The sequence below is a fragment of the Aptenodytes forsteri genome, unplaced genomic scaffold (assembly GCF_000699145.1).
Source record: "Aptenodytes forsteri isolate BGI_AS27 unplaced genomic scaffold, ASM69914v1 Scaffold8, whole genome shotgun sequence".
NCBI classification, from domain to species: Eukaryota; Metazoa; Chordata; class Aves; order Sphenisciformes; family Spheniscidae; genus Aptenodytes; species Aptenodytes forsteri.
The window spans coordinates 8,311,691-8,333,167 of NW_008796218.1; the positions used below are offsets into that span (position 1 = coordinate 8,311,691).

The 21,477-nt window shown below is 49.2% G+C and overlaps 1 protein-coding gene across 1 annotated transcript in view; it reads left to right on the forward strand.

Moving 5' to 3' along the window:
* The first annotated feature begins 4,337 nt into the window (after nucleotides 1-4,337).
* MICALCL (MICAL C-terminal like) overlaps nucleotides 4,338-21,477 on the forward strand; it is a 40,532-nt gene continuing 23,392 nt past the window's right edge. The window contains exons 1-5 of the mRNA XM_009288905.1: nucleotides 4,338-4,575; nucleotides 10,563-10,771; nucleotides 13,982-14,028; nucleotides 14,409-14,581; nucleotides 20,494-20,591. Of these exons, the coding sequence (XP_009287180.1) occupies nucleotides 4,338-4,575; nucleotides 10,563-10,771; nucleotides 13,982-14,028; nucleotides 14,409-14,581; nucleotides 20,494-20,591 (765 nt within the window). The remainder of the gene's footprint in view (nucleotides 4,576-10,562; nucleotides 10,772-13,981; nucleotides 14,029-14,408; nucleotides 14,582-20,493; nucleotides 20,592-21,477) is intronic.

Sequence of the window (21,477 nt, forward strand, 5' to 3'; positions counted from 1 at the left end):
TGACTCGCCTTAGCGAAGAAATACTGCGGGAGCTCTCACTGTACCTTGCTTAAAAATGAATTTCCCTCTCATGACTTAAAACCAGCTAAATAGGAGGAGGGAGGATAAACATGAATGCTTCTGGCTGCTTATGGCATGGTGACGTTGACTTGATGGGGAGGCTGCTGCAGCTGCCTTGGTTAGGGATTTTTCAGTGGAGCATCTTTGACCATTTTTGTCCAAGACAGGCAGAGGCACGCACAGAGCAGCCGCTCCTGAGCAAAGCTGATAAAATGCAGCTGCCCTGAGCCAGCTGGTGTCTGAGGCACTTGGCCCAGTGTTCCTGGTAGGGAGGGGGATGTCATTTGGCACAGTTCAAGCTTTGTGCCATTGTGGGCAGCATGTGCTCTGCCCAAGGTTGGGGGGAAACGGCCTATCCGGCCCAGCTGCCCCCAGTGGGGGCTTGGCTCTGCCCAAATTTGGCTGGTTCCTGAGCCCTTGTCATCTCCTTGTCAGGTCACAGTAATGTGATTTGCCTGACGCTGGTTTGGCAGATGACTCAGGAGCAGCAGCCCGTACAGAAAGTCAGGCTGACTTGTCAAGTCGGATTTGCCAGTATGAATAACATCTCCTGCTTACGTCTGTTCATTGGCCCTGGTGTTATCGGTGGGGGCACTCAGATGCTGGAGCAATCAGCGCCTTATAAATGGTAATCATAGAAGGTGCCGAGAGCCATCTGTGAAGCCCTGGGTGGGTGGACGCTAAGCCCCTTTGGAATGGGCCTCTCCTTTGCCATGTGTGCGGTGGCACGCTGCTCCCGCGCAGGTTTCTGAAGGGGTCCCATGCCAGTGACTGTCACGGGACCGTGGTGTTTTCATCAGCTAAGCAAAACCTGTTGCAATTGCACCGCCAAGCATGGCGTAACATGGAAAAAGGTTTCAGTGCTTCTGTGTGCAGCGCTGAATTGGCGTGGTGTGTGTGAGACACCAGCATGTAACTCGGCACCTTTCCCTCATTAAATGGGGCTGGTGTGTTGGCAAAGCCTCTGGAACCAGGAGGAGGGATGTGATGATGCATTTATCAGTTTTGGAGTAGCAGAGGGATCTTGCCTGGTGGTTGACAACATTTAGCAGTTTTAGTCATGGAGGGGCAGTAAACAGCTCTGAGATTTGAGCTTTCAAAAATCTGAGCTTGAGCTTTTTGGCAGAATGGTCTAATAGAGCTGGCATGGCCCAGCCACGGCCCAGGCAGTGCACGGTGGTGCCGAGACACTGAGATAGCGTCAGTCCTGGATTTGGGTCTGGGCAGCTCAGTGCCCCATGAAAACCCTCCCGCAGTCTCTGTGGGGACTGGCAGTGACGGCCTGTGATGCTGGGAGAGGTTTGCTCTCTTCCGGAGCGAGGCCAATGGGCCCATGGAGCCATGCTGCTCCTGTTTAGCTTGAGCAAAACCTGCGCAGGTGCCTGGTAGCTGTGGGGGAAACCTGCCCTGTATTTCCATGGGTATAAACTGCCTTAAAATCACTCCAGGAGAAAATGACTAACAAAACTAATTGCAAGCTTTCAGGGCTTTAAGGATGTTCACATCGCTCATGTCTGTAATATGCAGCATATTACAGACAAGAAAGACCTCTTCCCTGCTATGCTTGGCTGTCAGCTTTGCCCTCGTACCTGAGGGAGGAAGGCGAACCGAGGTATTCACAAAAGCACTTGAGATCCCTGAGTCCCTAATCCTGCATGCTGAGAGATTTCTCCATCCTTGTTTCTGGGCTTCGGGATGACTTGTGGGGCTGTCCCCGCTGCAGAGCTAGGTCTAGGTCTCCGCACTTTGTACACAGTCCCACCACCATGCTCCCTCCTTGGCCATTCCTGCCAGGCACAGAGCCTTTGCAGGAGAGCAGTGCTGCTTGAAGGCGTTGTTAGATGCTGAAATGCATCCAGACCACCGAGGATGCTGGTACAAAAAATAATTCAGTCCCACCACCATGCTCCCTCCTTGGCCATTCCTGCCAGGCACAGAGCCTTTGCAGGAGAGCAGTGCTCTGCTTGAAGGTTGTTAGATGCTGAAATGCATCCAGACCACCGAGGATGCTGGTACAAAAAATAATTTAAAAAAAAAAAAAAAAGAGGCAAAAGTGCTTTTTATGTTATGGTGGATCATCACTGGATGTTATTCTGTAAGCATGTGAATTTTACAAGCCTGTCATTGAGAGAATCACAGTTACGATGATCTTTCAGTGAGCAAAACCACCACACTGAATTTGCATGCTTTTTGCTTAATACGAATCTGCCTTGAGCCTGTGTGCTTTCTGAAGGGCTCAGCCAGGGAGAGTGTCTCCAGAGAGATGAAGGGACAGGTCTCTTCAGAATTCCTGCAGGAGGGCTGCTGCTGGACTTGTGTATACAGGGACCTCCAAAACCCATAATTATATTCCTAATTAGAGGCTGCTACTTCGCCAAGCCATAAACAAACTACAGTTTGTTTCTCAGATTTGATAATCAGCTCGAAACAGGCCCCTGCCAAGGTACCAGCCCTGTCCGGCTCCTGCTCGGTGCCCGTGCTGACATGAGAGCATCTTCATACTGCCCGTCCTCCCCTAAAGTGGGGTGAAGGATTTTGAAGGGCTGGGGCTCTGTGTGCAGGCTGGCAGTCCAGCACAGGGCCTTGCCGTGCCGTCCCAAAGGCTTGGGTCACTTTGTTGCCTTCTCTGCTCCTCGGTACAAACTTCCTGAGTGGTCCAGTCCACTCAGCTGCGGTCTCTGCTGGGTCTGTTGAGTGAATTCCTGCAAGTCCACCCAGAAGCCACGAACTCACTGAAGATGGTCTTACCGTCCAAATGGTCTTGCTAATTTACCTTTTGTGAGTGAATGACCGTGGTGTTTGGATTATTGGTGCTATGGGGAAAAACTGAGGATTTATACTCCTTGACCATATCTGTGCAGCTGCAATAAGGCCCACCTCCAAGTTTTGTAAACCCTCTCAGCGTTGCAGAGATCTTGTAATGTCTTTGTCCCTCACTGGCTGCATCTCTGACTCATTTGAGACAGCCCAAAAATTGCTGTCTCTCAAATGCAAGGGTGAGCTGGCACTCTTGGTGAATTGGGAGAACTTGGCATGACACTTAATCAAGAATAAGTGTGTTTTACTGGAAAGAGGTTTGCATCTGTGGGGTCTGCAGGGGCTGTTTGGCCAAGCCCGTACGTTGAACGTTGAAGTTTTGAACAGCCCTGACCTCTGGGTGAGTGCTGACCCGGATGCGAGCCCTGCAGGTAAAGCCTTAGGGATACTTCTCAGTTACCACACGGTTTAGCTAAATCCTTGCCCTGTAAGGAAAACAGTTGTGTTTTTCCCAGTGCGAGGAGGATGAGGTGGGCTTTGAAATACAGACAAAGGAGAAATTGTTTATCCAAATTTTCATCGTGTTTGAGTGGGAGGGCCAGATGAATACAGGATTGTTCTGTTGAAATCACTTTCTGTCTTGCTGCTGTTTAAATAACTGAAGGCAGCTAAGCTCCACGCTTGCATTAAAAAAACCCAAACCCAAAAAAACCTAAAGCCATGTTATTTGCTCTCACTGCAAGTCAATCAAGGACTCTGATCAGGAGAGCTCAGACTGAGGAGAGGCACTTGCAGTGAAGAAATGGGCGATAGAGCTTGTGTGTGGGAATAGTGCTGCCCAGGACACCAAGCCACCGAGATCAGCTGTCCCTGCCCTGGGGTTATTCTCTGAACAGAGCTGTGACTGCTGATGTGAATGCACCAGTATTTTGAGCATTGCTACACATTATAAGATGCGTTGCAAAATTTTTTCTATATTAAAGGGCCTTAGATCTATGCATTGTTTTTTCTAGCTGTAACTCTGCATAAAGGACGACTTCCTAAAGCCCCGAGTTGTCCTTTGTGCCAGCAACTGTGGTAAAGCAGGGAAAGGAGGAAGCATTAGTATTGGTGTTGTCAGCACAGACAGCAGAGGATAGTGATGTTAAAATAGAGGTTTTCCTGAATTCAGTAGGATTTGGGTTTCTGGATCCTTTGGAAAATTCCTCTGAAGTAACTTGTTTGTTTTGTTCAGGAAAGTATGTAACTGAGGAACTGAACCCAAACCACCTGAGCAGAAACTCAGATTTTTCTTGAAGTGGGGGGAAAAAAACCAACGCTTTTGTCCTGCTGGGCTGCAGTCTGGTACTAAAGCGAATAAACTCACTCCAGGCTTTGGCTGGGCAGGCAGCGCGCTCTCCGAAGGCCAGTCCCCCATACCATGCCATGGTGCAGCGTGCCCTTCGTTGGTGTGTTCAGTGCCCTCGGGTTGGCGAGGGTGAGAACAGTCTCGCCTCCTCCTGCCCGCCCCGTGCCCGGCCATGAAGTGCAGCCACCGGCCGGCGTGCTTCAACCCAGCCTGGCTTCGCTTGCGATTTGGGACCTGCGGTTTAGGAGCAGAAAGTGTGAGGCCAGTTTTGTGGTACCGGAAAGTGGTTCTTGCTGCTTTGATGAGCAGAGCCCCTCCAAGCCCTCGCCTTGGGCCAGATGCACTTGCTGTTGAACCAGCAAGACGTCCCTGGCCCCAGAAACCACCCAGCTCAATAGCAGAGCCAGCCTGTAACTGGGTGAGGGCTGTCAGGGTTTGGAGCTGGAAGAGGAGGGAAGGGAGCACCCAGGAACCTGCTGGGACATCACCCTGAGAAGGGCAGCTGGGGAAAGGCAACCAGGAGGTAGGGGATAAATTAGGCAAGGCACAGTGTGCTTGGCAGGGGAGAGGAGAAAGGAGAATTGGGAGACTAATGAAAAAGGCAATGGTGTGGCCAAAACAAAGCAGTGGGGCAGGGTGATGGATGAGGAAGGATCATAATATGCGGATGAGAGCAGAGTAAGGAGGTTAACAACAACTTAAGGAATGGAAAACTTAAATTCTCTTAATCCCACCAGACCTTCAGACAGCAAGTTACAGTTGTGTAAGTGTAGTCCATAAAACAGACAGCATAAACACTGGGTTGCACAGGCTGCAGAGGACCTGCTGCTCATGTCCGAGCAGAGCCGGGGGGGCTGCCCTGCCTGCTTGCTTCCCTTCAGATGTGTGCAGGGAAGCACTGGAGGACATGGAGGATTTGGAAATTAGCACATTAGCTCCCTGGCTTACTCATACTGACTAGCTTAGGAAACTTCAGCAGCTAAAAAAAAACACAAGTCAGTTGTTGTTAGGATGTTTCCACTTTAACTGGCCAGCAGCGCGCTGTGAGATACTTGTGGTGTGTGCTGCCTGTCCCTGCAGTCATACTCGCCTGAGAGATCTGGTTGGCTGACTGCAACCTAAGATTAACGCCTTCCCATGCGTGGCTTGTCCATGCCCCTCCCCCTGGTAAATTATTTGAATATTTTGGCAAAGGATTTGTAGAGACTCCAGTCCAAACTGTGCTATGGAGCAGGCGTACTCACTGCTGGACATCTTTAGCATGCTGAGACATAGATAGTAGGAAATCTGAAGTGAGCATGATGGAAATGAAGTAAGATCTTACGCAAATGCTACTTTGAGTGACTGTTTCCTGAGGACTGGGTTCTCTTCTGATAACGTCTGGTGCTGCCCCACGGATGTCAGTGGCATGGCACCAGTTTGCATCGGCAGGAAACGGGGCTGTGACCTTTTCTGTCCTGCAGACCGGATGCCTCTTTAGCTTTTACATTGTATGTGTTTATCTTATAAAGTTCAATTCCTCTGACTCAGTCTCTTAGCTTCTAGTAGAAAATCTCCTGTCCTGGGGAGGAAACCTGGTGTGAAGCGAGAGCGCCAGCTGGCCACGGAGGTCCCTGCAGTGTCACGGGCTGCCTGGGTAATCCCAGATGAGTGGCTTGGTCCACCCGTGTGCCCCTTCCTCTTTGGGAATAGCAATAAGGCCATTTTTGTGTCTTCTGGTGACGAAGTGGGATAACATGGTAAGTACAGCCAGCCACAGACTTACAAAAGGGCTCAAGCACTAGCAAAATTAGGTATCTCGGAGCTTATGTGGGAATTGCCACCTTGGATTTAGGAGTTGAATATCCATCTCAATCCTTCTGCAAGAGCTTGAGTTTCCCCAGAGAGCAGAGATGGCAGGGGGGGCTGCTGCACATGCCCAGAAGTGCTGAACAACTTGGGCTTATCCCCTGCCTGAGCACAGCTCAGCCTCCAGTGAGGCTCTGTCTGCCTCCTCCACGAGGGCCGGTTTATCAGCCAGCTCGGTGTGTGACCAGTTAATTGCAATGGTCACTAGAGGTGCCAGTCTGAGGTGCTTAACTCTCAACCTGCAGTGTGATGGGAATCAGGGCACTGAGGTTGAGAGCCTGGTTTCCACCCTGGAGTCAGATTTCCAAAAAATCAGTGTCCTCATGCTCAGCATCCCTGTGCTGACGTCTCACTGAGGACCTGACTGCCAGTGCTGCAAGGATGGGTGACTGTCCAGGATGCAGGGAGAGCTGCGAGGATCCCAGCTGGAACAGAGAGGTATGAGGGCTGCTTCTTATTTAGCCTAGCATCTGTTCAGGAGCATAAATGTATGCCTCACCATTGTGTAAGTACTCAGCCTTTGGGCTGATTCAGGAGAAATTAGTTCAGACAGCCCTTCTTATCTTTTTGTGCAAAGTAAGAACTTTAAAGAAGTCCCAGCTTTCTTTTTAAATTCCTTGTTTATATCAGATCATATGTCTCCTTTTTGATACTCCTTTAAAATTAACAGCAGCGATAGCCAGCGGTGGAGTTGTAGCTGATGGCCTATTGGATTTGTTTGCATTGCTGTGGAGAGGCAGGTAATAATTGCCAGGCGGACTCCAGGCCTGCAGAGCCTCCAGGCTCTTCCTCCATGGTGTTTACACAAATCCAGCAGCAGCTTGTCCCTGCTCTCTGTGCTTGGTCCGTACCCGTCTTGTTCTCGGGGATTGAAATCTCTCACTGGCGGGAGCCTGAAGTGCTCCGCCGGGCTGCGTTTCACCAAGCAGTGCTTGCCTGTGGGGTTGGGGGTTTGGTCCGGCACTGCAGGAAGGGCTGCTTTTTAGGAGAGACCAGTCAAATTGTGTAACATCACCAGAGCCTACAAAAAAAACCCTGACACTTGGGTGTCTGGGACATCTTTGCCTTTTGTTTGAGCCTGTTACCCAAGGTGCAGCCCTGCGATGAGAAACAGCGGTACTACCTTTAATTTTTCCCAATGTCCTGCAGAGTGTGTAACCCAGTGTTTGAGTTAATGCGCACACGTGGGTGTCCCACGTGCTGAAACACCAAGGTGGTCCACTTTCTGCTGTTATGGAGTTGAGTGCGACATAGTTTATTCAACTTTATATGTCACAATACAAATATTGATTAAATATGTTAGTAAGGAGTGGGTTTGCTTTCTAATCCTAGAGTGGTTTGGGTTGGAAGGGACCTTTAAAGACCTAGTCCAACCCCCCTACCATGGGCAGGGACATCTTTCACTAGATCAAGGTGGACGCTAATGAAGGATGCTGATCTTAAACCCGATTAGTATCACTGTGAATGCAAACTTATCTTGCTCAGAAAGGACTCGACTGGCTAACAGATTCCTGAGAGGGTCAGCTTCTAGGTGCAGAATTCTAGAAGGGGACATACCATGATATTAAAAAAAAAAAGTAAAGAAAAAGAAAACAAAAAAAGCAAGCACAGAAATGTAACTCTTCAGAGAGAGGTGACAGTGCCATCCATCACCGTCATCCGGTGGCCTGGATGACATCCTGAGGTCCTTCACCAGCTCTATTATGTCTATAATGATTGAAAACTGGATGTGTAACAGGCTATTGCAGAGGGACTTGTTGACTGGAAATCTGTTCGCGTTCAGGAACCACACTGGGAATTGTTTTAGGTAGTCTGTCTGTCTGTGGGTTTCAATGCTCTCCAGCTGTGTGTCTGTTAGTCATAAACATGTTTTCTCCTCTTTCCTCTTAGCATGGTGGGGAAAGCATTAATGCGCAGGATGGGAAGGGAATATGTACTGAGCATGCGAGCAAATGGCAAAACTGACTTTCTTTAACAGCTGCTTGCAGTGACTTCGGGCAGTGCTTATTGCCAGCATGGGTACAACGTTTATTGGCAGAGCTGGCAAACTTTTGTTTGGTTTTGCTTGCTCTGATTTTCATATAAAATGCAGCACCTTTTAAGGAGAAAGTTGAGTTGAAGGACTTAGGTTTTACTAATTGGCTCATAATACTGCTTTCTACTTTGCTTCTGGAGAGTAGAAATGGCACGTCTTGGTCCAGCCCAGCTCTGAGGGAGAGGGGGCCATTCCCAGGAAGGTTGCATGCCCCTGTGCGAGGAAGGGCAGATGTGCCCTGCTACAAGCAGCCATGCCCCGCTGACCCGTGGACTCCCATGCTGCCACCTGAGTGCCATTGGGCTTGCTGTGCGCTGCCCGCGAGCGGCTTTGGGGTGGGTGGCCTGGCTGGGCCAAAATAGAAGTCAGACATAAAAATTGGGAGATGGAGGAAATTCATCCCTCTCCAAAGGAAATGAAATCTCTGCAGTCAAGAAACATGTGGCTGCTGTGGTGCTAGTGAGCTGGATGTACAGCCTGAGCACGTGTTTTCACATGGGAGCATCTTGCTCTGGAGAAGCAGTGAGCCACTCCTCTGTCGTCCTTGGCTTCTTGTACATAGAAGTAGAAGAATTAAAAATAAACAAAACAAAACAAAAACAAAAAAACAACAAAAACCCCACACAAAACTCTTGTGAGCAGTGAACTCTCGAGGAGTTTTCAAGCCAAGAAAATACATTTACTTTTATGAAGGGTGAAAAACCAGAGCTCACCATAGCCTTTTGAAAAGTGCAATGCTCTGTGCTGCTTGGGAAAAGCGTAATCAGTAAAACTACTAAAAAAAAAAAAAAAGACTGCAAAGCCATGTTACTCAGTCTGTGAGTGCAAGTAAGGGAGCTTCACCTGGCCAGCACAAGAGTTGTACCTGTAGAGCAGTCATCCCTGCCACCAGCAGCTGGGCTTTCCTCAGTGGTGCTTACTTTCAAACATAGAAAGGGGGTGAGCACAAACAATAACTGGGAGAGGTGCAGAAGCTCAGAACACCAGTTTTCTTTCTCCGGGGAAGGCTGGGAGCTACCTGAATCATGCAAAATAAAGGCGTAGCTCTGCTGTCACGGCTTGTTTTGAGGACCTTGTTTCACAGTTCCACAGAAATGGTAATGGGGGAGAAGACAGCGATGGATGGACCAAGTGACCCGAGATGGGGTTAGAGCTTGGCGCAGTGCGGGTCGTGCACCTGCAATACCTGCTGCGTCTGCTCCCAGGAGCAGCAGTGCCTGGCAGCCGCTGCCTCTAGGGTGCGAGTGAACAGCCGTGTGTGACGGCCCAGGGCCAGACGCAGGGAGTGCAGGCGGGGAGTTGCTGATCTGGAAGGTCCCGTGGGCCAGTGCTCAGGCTCTGTGGTGTATATAATCCTCCTGATGTGTCTGGGATTTGCTTGTAGCACTCTTGCTCCCGGCAGGTTTGTTTTCCACATTCAACCCATGCAAGCACTTGGCGTTTGAGTTAAAAACCCTTGCAAGGTGGAGGACGGGGGTGGGCACACTCCTGCAATAAATGGAGGAGCTGCAAGTTAAAGAGGAATTTAATTGATGTTTACTAGATAGTTTGCTCTAATAGATGAGAAAATAAGCCATGTCCCAGGTCTGATTTTTTCCACTTATACAGGTGTAAATTAGAAGCAACAGTGTTGAATTAAATGTGGCGAAAGCATCACACATGGGAGGTGAACCAAGCAAAGCCACTCTCCCGGAGCTTGTCATTTGTCCCTTCTGCACCAAGCCCTAGGGGAACTTGCGCAACTGATACGTTTGTATTTGCTTGTATAAGAGGTTGTGGATAGATGAGGTGGTTCAGAAAATAAGGATTTCACAGGGAAAGATGATCTTCTGTCTTTGGCTCCATATGCGTCACCTGGGGTGAGCGAGGGAAACTTGGCTTTGTTCTTTATTCTTTATTCCTCCCGCCTGAATGCGAAGTTCAGGGATGGTGCTGTTTAACTGCTGTGATGCTGCTTCTTTTCCCAAATCAGTGTCTGTATTTGCTGTACACACTCAAAAATAATCTGAAGAGCCTGTGTTTATTTTGCTCACTGCCGCTGTCCTAAATTGACCTAAATTTGCAATAAAAGGCTGAAGTTTTAGCCACCCAGGCAAGGTTGGTCCATCTGCCTCCTGCCACACACAGACGTACACTGGGGGCCTGAGAAGCGATCGTAAATCCCTACTTGTATGGCTGGCACGTGTCTTACTGCTGCCACCAGGCACTCAGCCTGACAGCCGTCCCACTGAGCAGAGCAAGGACCTGCAGCTGCAAAAGCTGAGGCTGCCCCTGAAGTTTCCTTCTCTCTGCATCTGAGCTGACAAACCCCAGCAGGGCCGTACGGGGTTGAAGGGATGTTCTTGCTGTGCCAGTCTGTTGGTGCACGCACCTTGCCTGTGCCCATGGGGACAGCATGGGGCCCCACGCGGAAACCACTGGCGATGGCCAAGGACCACACAATCACAGGGGTGAGGTCCCCCCGTGGACTCCCTCCTCCCCTAACGCCCTGCTGTTGCCTTTGTGCTTTCCCAGACCGCTGCCTGCCTGTGGCCGACGAACCCACCTCCCCGAAGAAGGCGAAGAGCATCCCCGAGCGCCATGACTTGGAGAGCTGGTTCTCACCCTCTTCCCCTGAGTGGGCCACCGTGAGGGTCATCCCTGAAGAGGAGATGACGGAGCACAACCTTCTCGCTATCCGAGTCATGGTCACCAGTGATGCAAGCAGGTACTTTAAGATACAAGTAAGCCTATAAAAAACCTGTAAGAGCAGCTTGGTTTTCTCTGGAACACTAAGGAAAAATATAACAAAATACAGTACTGAATGTACATACAACTGGGGGGAAAAAAAAAAAGGAAAAAGACAAACTGCTCAGAATAACAATTGTTCTTTACCGCAGCCATAAATCCCCCAGACACATGACTCACTTTGCAGGAAATCTTCAAACATTTGCATCCCACACAGGGGCCTGAATCATAGAGAAAAACATTGCCCTGATCAGCCCGGGTTCAGCTCTTTGTGTACCAAAAAATGCCGGTTCAGGGATTAGGGCAGTGGGTGTGTTGTGGCAAAAGGTGCATCCTGTGACGTGGCTGCCTCCCACCTTGGGCATCATCCTGCAGCTCCGCACCCCAGGCCTCTCTTGGGGCATTTGAGGGCCTGTCCACCCCTAAGAAATCTGAAATGTGATGATCCTTGGGGAGCTGTCAGAGGAAGCCTGATTTCTGCGTACAAATTAGAATATATTGGCTTTCTGGGCAGGATTCTGTGGGAGTTCATTCCGTCTAAAGATTAGATTGGTATCTCCCGACTAAAGCAGTTTTCCTTACTGAGAACTAAAAAAGAAGAGGGGGAGGGAAAAAAAAAAGAAAAAAAAAAAAAGGCAAACCCAAAGCCAGCTGTTGCAAATGCAGAGCTATTGCTCTGTAAGGATGCTCATTCAAATTCTTGACATCCTTTAAACACCTATTTGTGGTGCTGTGTGTAGCTTGTGAAGAGCAACGCTTTTAGAAATGCAACTTTCTGCTATTCCCTGTGGTGGTTTTAAATAGCATTTGTGCTCTGCCACATGGGTCTGGGTGCTTTTCTAGGGAAGGATGAACCTCTCCAGGGTTCCTCTCCCACAGGGGACGGAGAGCTTGGGGAAGGGTTTCCTACCTGTTCGACAGACCCCCCTGTGGAGCGTGCGCTTGTATCCCTTGCTAATACCCTCTGGCTTGTGGTGCCCCCGCGGCGCCCGGGCAGCGATAAGAGTTGGCTAATCCCTCTGATCTGAGGGATCAGCTCCCTTCCCTGCGGCAGCTCCCGTGGCTGGATGGCGAGGCCCCTGGTTCCCCGCCAGCGGGACACGGCATGAGGGGCGATGCCGCATCTGTCACCGGCGTGGCTGGTGCCAGCAGCTCCGAGGTCAGCTTCCTGCTGCTGTGGCAGCTCGGGCGCCCTTCACCTCACACCGCTCCAGCAGGCCAGCCCCTGCCTAAAAAAGGGGGGATGAGAGAAATAGCAAGTGAGAAATGGCACTGCTGAGCTGGCTGCAGGGCACTCAGTGGGATGGGGAAAACGACCAGCTCGGTGACACAGCTTTGCAATTCAGGCTTTAGGTACTTGTGAATGATGACCACCTATCAAGCAGAGATCAGAGGAGAAGCTTCGTACTATAGCACTTACATCCTTGCCAGCCAAGGAAAATAAACATTTTGCTCTTTAAAACAGAAATGTATCAATCAATGTTAATGGCAGGTCTTTTTCTTTTTCTTGCGTGGCACTCTGCCCAATCTCAGTGTGGTATCTCCCCATCCACACAGTATCTCAGCTATCAAAGACTTCATATATTTATTTTTTTAACATATATCTGTATGCTTGACACAGCTTGAAAGACACCTAAAAAGTATGTGTTAGTGGAGAAATTTAAGGCCACTCTGATTCAGCCTACTGAGAGAGCAACGCACCTGGAGCTGTGCTCCCATCCTCGCTGCCTTGCTGGCCCCGGCCTCCCAGCACTGCTGGTTTGATCTGGGTGAAGCAGGGGTGCAGGACTGGCGGGCACTACCCATATGGCATTTACCCTGGCTTTATACTGTCTGTGGCCTTTGCTTTAGCTCTTCTTCCTCCTGTTTCCTGGGCTGTGCCTTGGGCTGTTACAATAAATCTTTACTTTCTACAAGGCCATGCTATATAAACACGAAACAGCTTTCTCCTGCCACACCAACAGGATTACTCATGGCGTAAGATCCTCTTTTTTAAGGTAGAGCTATTAATCATCACAATAAATCTATGAATTAGGTTAGCAGTATTGTTTGCATTAAAAATAGGGTGAGTGGGATGGTGGCACGCTTATTTATGGCAGTGGGAACGTGGTCACATCAGAAAACCTGAAAGTACCTGTTCCCTACAGTCTGGCCTTTAGAGATGAAAGTAATCCCATGATTATTGAAAAAAGAACTAATAATCACCTCAAATGGTCGTTCTCCTGCCCACAGGCAAGGTCACGATGTGTGTGCCATTCACATGTGTTTGTGTGGCATATTTTTAATTACATTTAAGGAAGGGGATACCAAAATCTGCCTCTGTGACCAGCTCCGGTGCCTCATTGCGCTCGCTGTTCAATGGGCTGTCCCAGTGGCTCCCGAAGAGTTCATTTCCTTATTTCCTATAGGCGCCTTTTGCATGTTTGAGGGCTGTTTGCCTAGCTTCACTCAGTCTTCTCCTCTCTAGACTGATGCTTACAATTTCCTCCAACTTCTTGCCTAAGCCCTGTTTGCTGGGCCAGTGGCTGTCCTCACCCCTCCTCTCTGGGCTCCCTCCTCATCCTGTATTGCAGCACCCAGAAGTGGGGTCCAGGCCAAGTGCAGCAGCTTGCTGTGGTCCAAAACGCTCCCCATGGCTCCGTGAGGTGCGCGACACACGATAAGAAATCATGCTGGTGCAATAACAAAAATACCCAAGTTTTGCAATAACAAAATACCTGAGTTTTACAGAGGTCTCATCCGAGCCGCAGATGCCAGCGTGGCATCATCTGTCACCTCAGGGTCGAAATGGCTGATGCTGCATGATTTCCAGCATGGGTTCCCCCAAACTGCTGAAGGCTAGGAGAGCCTCCCACCCCTCAGCATTTCCTCACCCTCCTTGGCTTTATCTTCTGCCAGCAGTGCCAGTGCAGAGGCATCCGTGTTGTAGGAGGGGGCTGCGCCTCCCCCGCTGCTTGCCAAGTGACAGGCACTTGGCAGTCACTGCTGCCCGGAGAGGGGAGCTGGTTCCAGGTCCCAGACGGGAGATGAGATGAGATCCAGCAATAACTGTATTGAATTGGTGGGTGAAGCCTACCTCACGGTCGGAGCGGGCTGCCCTGGATTTGGCCTCCCGCAAGTTCCCTACGGCATGCCTCTTATTTCCAAAAATCTGGGGGGAAAAAGGTGAAAAGTGTAGAGTTTTAACCCTCATGCCTTGCTTCTAGGTGGATTATGGCATTGCAGATGCTGCTGTTTCCCTTTCTTCATCTTGGTACAGCCTTGCAGGCAGAAGGGCCCATCCCTACTAACCGAGCAGTGTGGTGTTTCACCCCAAGTCTCTCTCGATGCCAGTTTGATTCCAGGTGCTGAGTAGCGGTTGTGGGTGTGAATCTGGGCAGCAGAAGTCTGACGGGAATAGGGATATCTCAGCTGTGTAGCACCTACTGCAAATTACAGTCCTGTAATAACAACAATGAAAAATGCAAAATAAGGACGTCAGCTTTGGCTGCAAAACATCTATTTCTCTGCTGCCCGCATGGCTGTCAGGGCTGACACTGGTGCTCGTTGCACTGAAGGGGAACGAATACCTCCATGCTGTGCATCTTCTGACATGTTCCACTTTCTTTCCATCTTGCCCTTTTTCCCCTGTAGCTCTGAGGTGGAGTCTGATTTTTATGGCGACTCGTCGAACGCTGAAGTGAGTGAAGGACAGACCTTACTGCTGGAGCCCCCCACCTGCCGGAGCCCCATCCGGAGGTGGGCATCGCTTGCCAGGAGCTCTGTGGCACCAGAGGAAAGCCCCAAAACATCTAAAGTTGCCGATGGTAAGCAGCATCCCGACCAGGGATGTTCCAGCAGACTCTCCTGAGGGCTGAAGTCAGGGCTGGGGGGAGAGGTTTCGAAGTGGAGGCTGTTACCTGTGATGTGGCCAGTTTGTACCCCTTAACGGTGTCTTTTTTAGGGTGGATTTCTGCCTTTTGGGTGCTGTAGCTGAAACAGCATTTCTATGATGCAGGGTAACCTGGAGTAGTTGTGCCTTGTGCTTTGCTTGCAGGGGTGGGATGAATGTCTTCCCACTGGTAAAAAGTTTGGGCGTTATTACTAGCCAATGCAGTATTTGTAGTGTTGCCTAAGCAAGGGAGACGTTGGGAGGCACTAGAGAGCTCTGCTTGGTTCAATTGGTATTTCTATCAGTAACTGCTTAAAATTTTTGTATCCAGTGAAAGCGCAAGGAGGAAAGGATATAGCTAGCAGGGAAGTGAGGAGAGGTTTAGGAACAGTCTGCCTCCACATGGAAACTCCTTTCTGGATCTGGAGAAGGTCAAAACTAAAAGATGTGCTAAAAACAGCCAAAGAAATACTTTTGCAGAAAATGAAAGTCGGTCAGCATTCATTTCTTCCCATCTCCCACCACCCCCACATCCATATATGCATTTTTAATCCAAACAGGAAAGGGGAGATTTCATACAGCAATTTAAATTGACTCTTGAATAACAAAGCCCTTGTTTAGGGCAAAAAAAGGACAGCAGCAAACCCCAAAGTGTGCCCAGCAGCATGTGACCCTGTGCAGTCACTGAAGGAGTTTATCCTTTTTCCTCCCCAATTTCATGCTCTCTCCACCCCTGGCTGCTCACGTCACCTTCCTCCCTGCCGTCACCTTCCTCCCCACCATGCCAGCCAGGTTATCTCCATCTTCATGAGCAGCCCTGTCTTTCGGCTCCACATCCTGACCCAGCTGCTTTATAGCATCCTCAATAAGTTTTTATCCCTTCAGTCTGTCCCCCCACCTGTCTGTCTGTCTGCCTTTCTGCTCGTGCCGGCTTCGCTGAGAAAAGAGCCAGTGTTGGTCTGGGGATAAGCGAGGAGAATTACAGGAGCTCTTTTCCTTAGAGCATCTCCCTGCCACCCCGCTCGCCGCCAGCAGCCCTTCCCGGGCGGGAGCTGGGGCCGGCGGCGGGTGCGCGCTGCCCCCTCCCGGCCGCCGCCGCGGGGAGAGGGACCGGGATGGCGGGGAGACTGGTTAGGAAACTAACCCCCCACCGCTTGGTTTATTTCTTTCCCCCCCCGCCTCTATTTTCGCTCTCTGGCTTTTGCTACATTAGCTGACCATGTGTCTTTTCTGTCTCTGTTCAGCACTACAGAGAGCCAACAGTTTTCACTCCACGGCATTAAATAAGTATCAAAATTGGAGAAGAAAACTCCAAACGGGTGAGTAAAGCCTGAGAAGCGACTGTTTCTTCTATTTGTACTGTCTTTTGTTTTCTTGTCTCCTAAATGTCTGTTTCTCCTTCTTTCCTTTAAAAGTTTTGTATTTTTGTCACTAGATGAGAAGACAGAGATGTAAAATGCAACAAATATTTCTTTTCTATTTTTTTGTCCTGAAAAGATCAAATTCCCTTTTTGCATGACTGTTCCCTATGCTATTACACCCACCAGCAAGTGGTGTCCACTTTAATTCTCCAGCCAAGAAAACGCATCCCTGTCTCTAGCCCTGCGTGTGCCGGTTGCTTTTGATCAGGTGCAATGATGGGTCTATCGTTTTCAGTATTAGAACTGCTCCTGGAGGTGCCTATTTACACCCACCTACAGGTGCTCTATCACCTCTTTTTTTGCTGGAAAAAACAGGTGATGTTTCTGGGTTACGGAAAGGGAACAAGTACTAATAGCCATCCCAAGAGGTGAGCTGGTGAAAATGAGCATTACTAGTTCTTGTCCTCTAGCGGTTTTGCTTAGTTTGGGCTGACCCCTCTCTGCCCACGGGAATCGCACAGGAATGCAGTGATTTCAGTAGAGATCGGGTCTGTGCTCACTTCACTTCTGAAACACGGTGCAGTCACTTCTTGCAGCCGGGGCTGCATCTAAGGAATTGTCCTGGGCTGCAGTCACAAAACAAGGCAGCCATCCCCAGTCACACCTCTGCTGCTCATAACGGGGTTGCCCAGCAGCCTCGGCACAGCCTCTCTGCAAGCGCACACGGTGCCTGCCCAGTGCCCACTAAGGACTCACAGGTACCTGCCGGAATTGATCATACCAGTATGGGAGCTAGGTGAGCTTACCAGCATCCTTCTCAAAACTTGGTCAGAAACGCAGTTGTATCTGTTAGGCTGGGGTGTTGCTAGCCTTAAGTGTAAAACATATATGTACAGCAACGGAAAGAAGGGATTTGTGCATGTGACTGAGTGCCACAGTTTCTGGGCATGGAGGCAGTGGGTTTTGGGGAACGGCGGTGACAGCTGCTTTTTGACCCTGCCCTCAGCTGCCCTCTGCAATGGAGGGGATTTCTGCTGCTGCTCAGAGTCTCAGTTGCCTTCAGAGAAGTTAAGGGCTCTGCTCCTGAAACAAGCAAGATCCCCGTGTCTGTTATGGGACCAGCATTCAAACAGAGGTGTCTTGGCTTGCTTGGTTTGAATGCACAAACAAGCTTCAAGATTATTTGCAAGTACCCACTGTAGGAAGAATTTTTATATCTCAAAAGAGGAGACAAGCTGCATCTCTCCTTCCTGGCATCGGACTCGCCTTCGAGTCAGATGCCTGCAGGTACACGTGAGCACTGTCACTACCAACCCTGCGGTCCCTTGGAGGCCCCTGGTGCCACACATCTGGGATAACTCAGTAAATCTTAGTAGAGGATGCACAGGCCTATTTCACAGTCCTGAGAGGATGCTCCCACCAAGCTCGACTTCAGCAAACCATCCCCTGTGACGGGCTGTCCCCACAGAGGCAGCCGTGGCAGATGGACAGGCAGATGGGCCGCGATGGGGTTGTGTTCCCTGGGATTCACTGCACCTCCAAGGTGCAGGGGACTTGCCGTGCCTGCAAGGCCTCTCTGGAGCAGCTGCTTGGGATGTCCCACCTGGGGGAAGGCTGTCTCCTGCCTGGGATGGGGAGGCGGAGCAGGGTGCCCTCAAAGTCTCATGGCATTTGTGTCAGCCTTGGGACTGTCTCTGAGCACTGTACAGCATTTGAGGATTGGCTTATAATCAGGTGCTGGCTTCACCAAAGGCTTGGATTTAAAATCTTGCCTTAATTAATCTCAGTTTTTAAAAGATCAAGCAAAAATTATGTTTATTCCAGGTTTGAGGGGAAAAAAGAAAGACTGAGAGGAAAGAAGAGAAGACCGGGGGTCACTCTTAATTTCGACTCATTTTCAGCTTGCTCTCAGCAAGTGCATTACTTAATCGTTTGCCAATTAATTTTCATATCATTTGATTAAAATCTTCTGTGTGCCTCCGAAGGGCTCTAGAGGGAGCTAAAAGCCTTTGAGAGGGAAGCAATGCGCTGCATGAATTTGCCTGAACCTCAAGTATGCTATTAAAACGAGGTGTAAAGCACATTCAGCGTATACTGGGAACAGAATAAAGGTGGTTTTTATTCTCTGGAGGAACACTGTAAATCTTAGTTTCTATATTTAATCCACTTAATATTTGGTTACAAGAATTCATATGATCATCAGTCACATGAAAGAAAAATCTGTCTCCTTTTCAGACTTATTTCCCAAAACACATATGTTTCATAAACAGCACGAGATATGCAGCCAAGGAAAGGAAATCAGTGTCATGGTTACATTGTATGAAGGGCTCAGAGCAGGATATTACCTTTCAAAATCTTTAATCCCCATCGCACAGCCACAGGGAACACCATGCTCTTAATTTATCTTGGTCAATTCGAGTAGCTTTTGGGCCAAGCAGATCATGATAGTGCCCCAGGGAACTTTTTTTAAAATCCTGTTTTGAATGTGAAGCTGCAAATATGGGTTCAGCGTCTTGGTGGGAATACGTCCGTTATCTCTGTGAAAGACAGCAAGCTGTGGCTTTGCGCAAAGCGATGTTCTCGCATGTGCAGGCCCTGTCCTTGTAAGCTAATGCACACCCACGAGAGCTGTGGTGGGAAGTAGTTCTCCCCATGGGCACGTGCCGTTACCCTGCAGACCCCTGGGCTGTGGGTTTTAAGCCCTCATCGGTGTTATGGCTGTCGCTGCTGCAGTGGTTGCGTTTTCCCCTCGGTGTGCTAAGCCATGATGTTTGCTTGTGTCAGGACGCGAAGGGCTTTAGTGGATCAGGCTAAACCCCCCTGGCTCGCTTATATGGGGGTTTCATCCTCATTTGGGATTCTTGTCTTTTCCCATGGTCAATTTGCTATACCGAATATAAAGGCCAACGTGCGTGGGTGGGAAAGGAGGAGTGTTTGTACTGTGTTATGGCGTCGCTGCTGCAGTGGTTGCGTTTTCCCCTCGGTGTGCTAAGCCATGATGTTTGCTTGTGTCAGGACGCGAAGGGCTTTAGTGGATCAGGCTAAACCCCCCTGGCTCGCTTATATGGGGGTTTCATCCTCATTTGGGATTCTTGTCTTTTCCCATGGTCAATTTGCTATACCGAATATAAAGGCCAACGTGCGTGGGTGGGAAAGGAGGAGTGTTTGTACTGGGGATGGAGAATCGGGGTAGGGTGGGGATAAGCCACGAACATGAAGATGGAGTAGCTCAAGTTGGATGCTGCTTTCTTAGAGGACCATTGTTGGACTTTCTCAATGTGTCTGAAATTATTTGAAGGGTGGTTTTTTCTCTTTCTTTTCCCCTCCCCTGAAAACTCATTGCAAAAAGATACAGAAAGCAAGACCAGCAGCAGACCAGAGTTATGGTATCCCTTTGACCAGGTGACAAAAGCTGGATTTGTCTCCATTCAGCCCCTCGTTGCTGGTCCCTATGGGAGTTCCTTAATGAACTCCAGTGCATCGTTTCCCTCCGTTCTTGACTGAATGTAACAAATTGCGGCAAGATTAGGAATGCACAGGTGAGACACTGAGAGGAAAGGAAAGTTGGCCTCTCTCCCTGGCTTGCCTTTTCTGAAGTCCACATGCAGGAACTGTCTTCTTTCTCTGGTGTGTTGCTTTTGTCTTTATGCAGCTTTTAATTCCTACATAGAAGAATGAAAGTTTGCTTTGGGAACCTTTGTGGGTTTCAGAACTAATAATTGGGTTTGGGAGTTAATAATTCAGCTATAAATATACTTGTTATGTTAAAGCTTGACATGGTAATATCTTGGCTCTGGGATACTTTTCTTCTGTCCAAAGATTATTATGTAAAATTCCCACAGGTACAAATATTAGAGAGCTCTCCTGACGCCCTTCGGGTGCAAGTTACCTCCCTATTTTTGTTTCTAGCAGGTCTAAGTCTGTCTGTGCTAGTTTTGGTTCAAGACCTTTAGCAATTAGTTACCTTGCCTGATCCTAGGAGAGACCCCAGTGCACCGCCCTTTGGCCTGGCATGGGAGACCGCAGGATTGTTTCTGTCCTTACTGCCTGCAGGTGGTTGCATTTCCCATTTCTTTCCCATTCTGACGGACAGCCCTCTCAGAAGTCATCCATTTTCTTCATTTCTCGGAACTACCCAAAGCTTCACAAGTCACTAGTTGTTTCGACTGCCTCTGCTTTTAAGGCTTGAAAACCCTCTGAAAAAGGGTAGTTTTCCAGAAAGTTTCCTGGAACTCAAAAGCTGCTTCACTACATCCAGCCAAAAAGTGGAAGCAGTTCAGGCCCACCGCTGAAAACATCAACATGTGTTTGGCACAGTGTGCACACACATGTGAGTGAGGCCATAAACTTCATTACTGTAGGTCAGCTCTTCAGGTACAACTGTATCCAGATGACTTCTTACCTTTCTACTCTCGTTCTTTAATTGCAAACTTTATTTAAGACAAAAGCAATACAAATATGATGGTAAAATTTGTGTCTTTGGCAGGTTTCCCTCTACTGTCCAGCAAGAAACCTGGGCTACACTGGAAGGACAGCTCAGCCAGCTGTCAAAGTGGTCCTGGAGAGGATCACTCCCAAACACAGGTACAAAGGAGAATTGTGCAGAGCAAAACGAGCGTAACTACTGTTGGGGCATGTCTGCTCTCGGCAGGCTGTCTGATGGGCATCCTCTGCTCTTTCAAATAGTTTTGGTTCTCACAGTAACCAGCAAAAGTTGGAGTTATGCCTGTGCTATACATAGGAAAGAGTCTTGGATGCTCTGATTGATATAACCATTCCCAAGGCATGTGGCTAAGTGGCATTTGCTTTCTGTGGGACTCAGACCTCGATCACACTTAGAATTAGGCACTAACCTGTTGCATCAACCAACATGTAAGCACCACCACCCTGCCCTTCCCTCACAGCATGGGGTTTAGCTGCCACTGGGATTTCCTCTGTGTCACAGTTTCTGCCCAAAGGAGAGGAAACCCCCCAAATCTCTGTCCCCTGGTGCTCCTGAGCTGGCTGTTGGTTTGCCCGTGTGGTTGTAGGGCTGGATGGAAACGTGTGGGATGTTGGTCAAGGCCAGGTACCATCAGTGGTGGGGTGAGAAAGTGTCACATCCAAGTGGCTTAAATGCCACTTCATTGCTGTGCATCACTGGGCGAAAGGCAAATGCCAGCACCGGCCTTGGAGAGCAAATCTGAGAGCCAAGGTAAGGGCCCACATAGTGCCGGCCATAGGAAACCTGGCATAGGATTCTGGGGGATTTCAGGCCATTGCAGCCCTTAGACATAGGTGTGCCCGTGTCTAATGTTTACCCCTTGCATCCAGTGGGCAGAAGACTTCTTTTTTTAATTTGCAGCAGGCCCTTGGCTCCACACCTCCCACAGCTCGGGAGCATCTTTAGCTTCCTTCAAGACCTAGGATTTCCATCGTATGTTCTGCCTTTTTTTTTTTTTTTTTTTTTTTTTTTTTTTTTTTTTTTTTT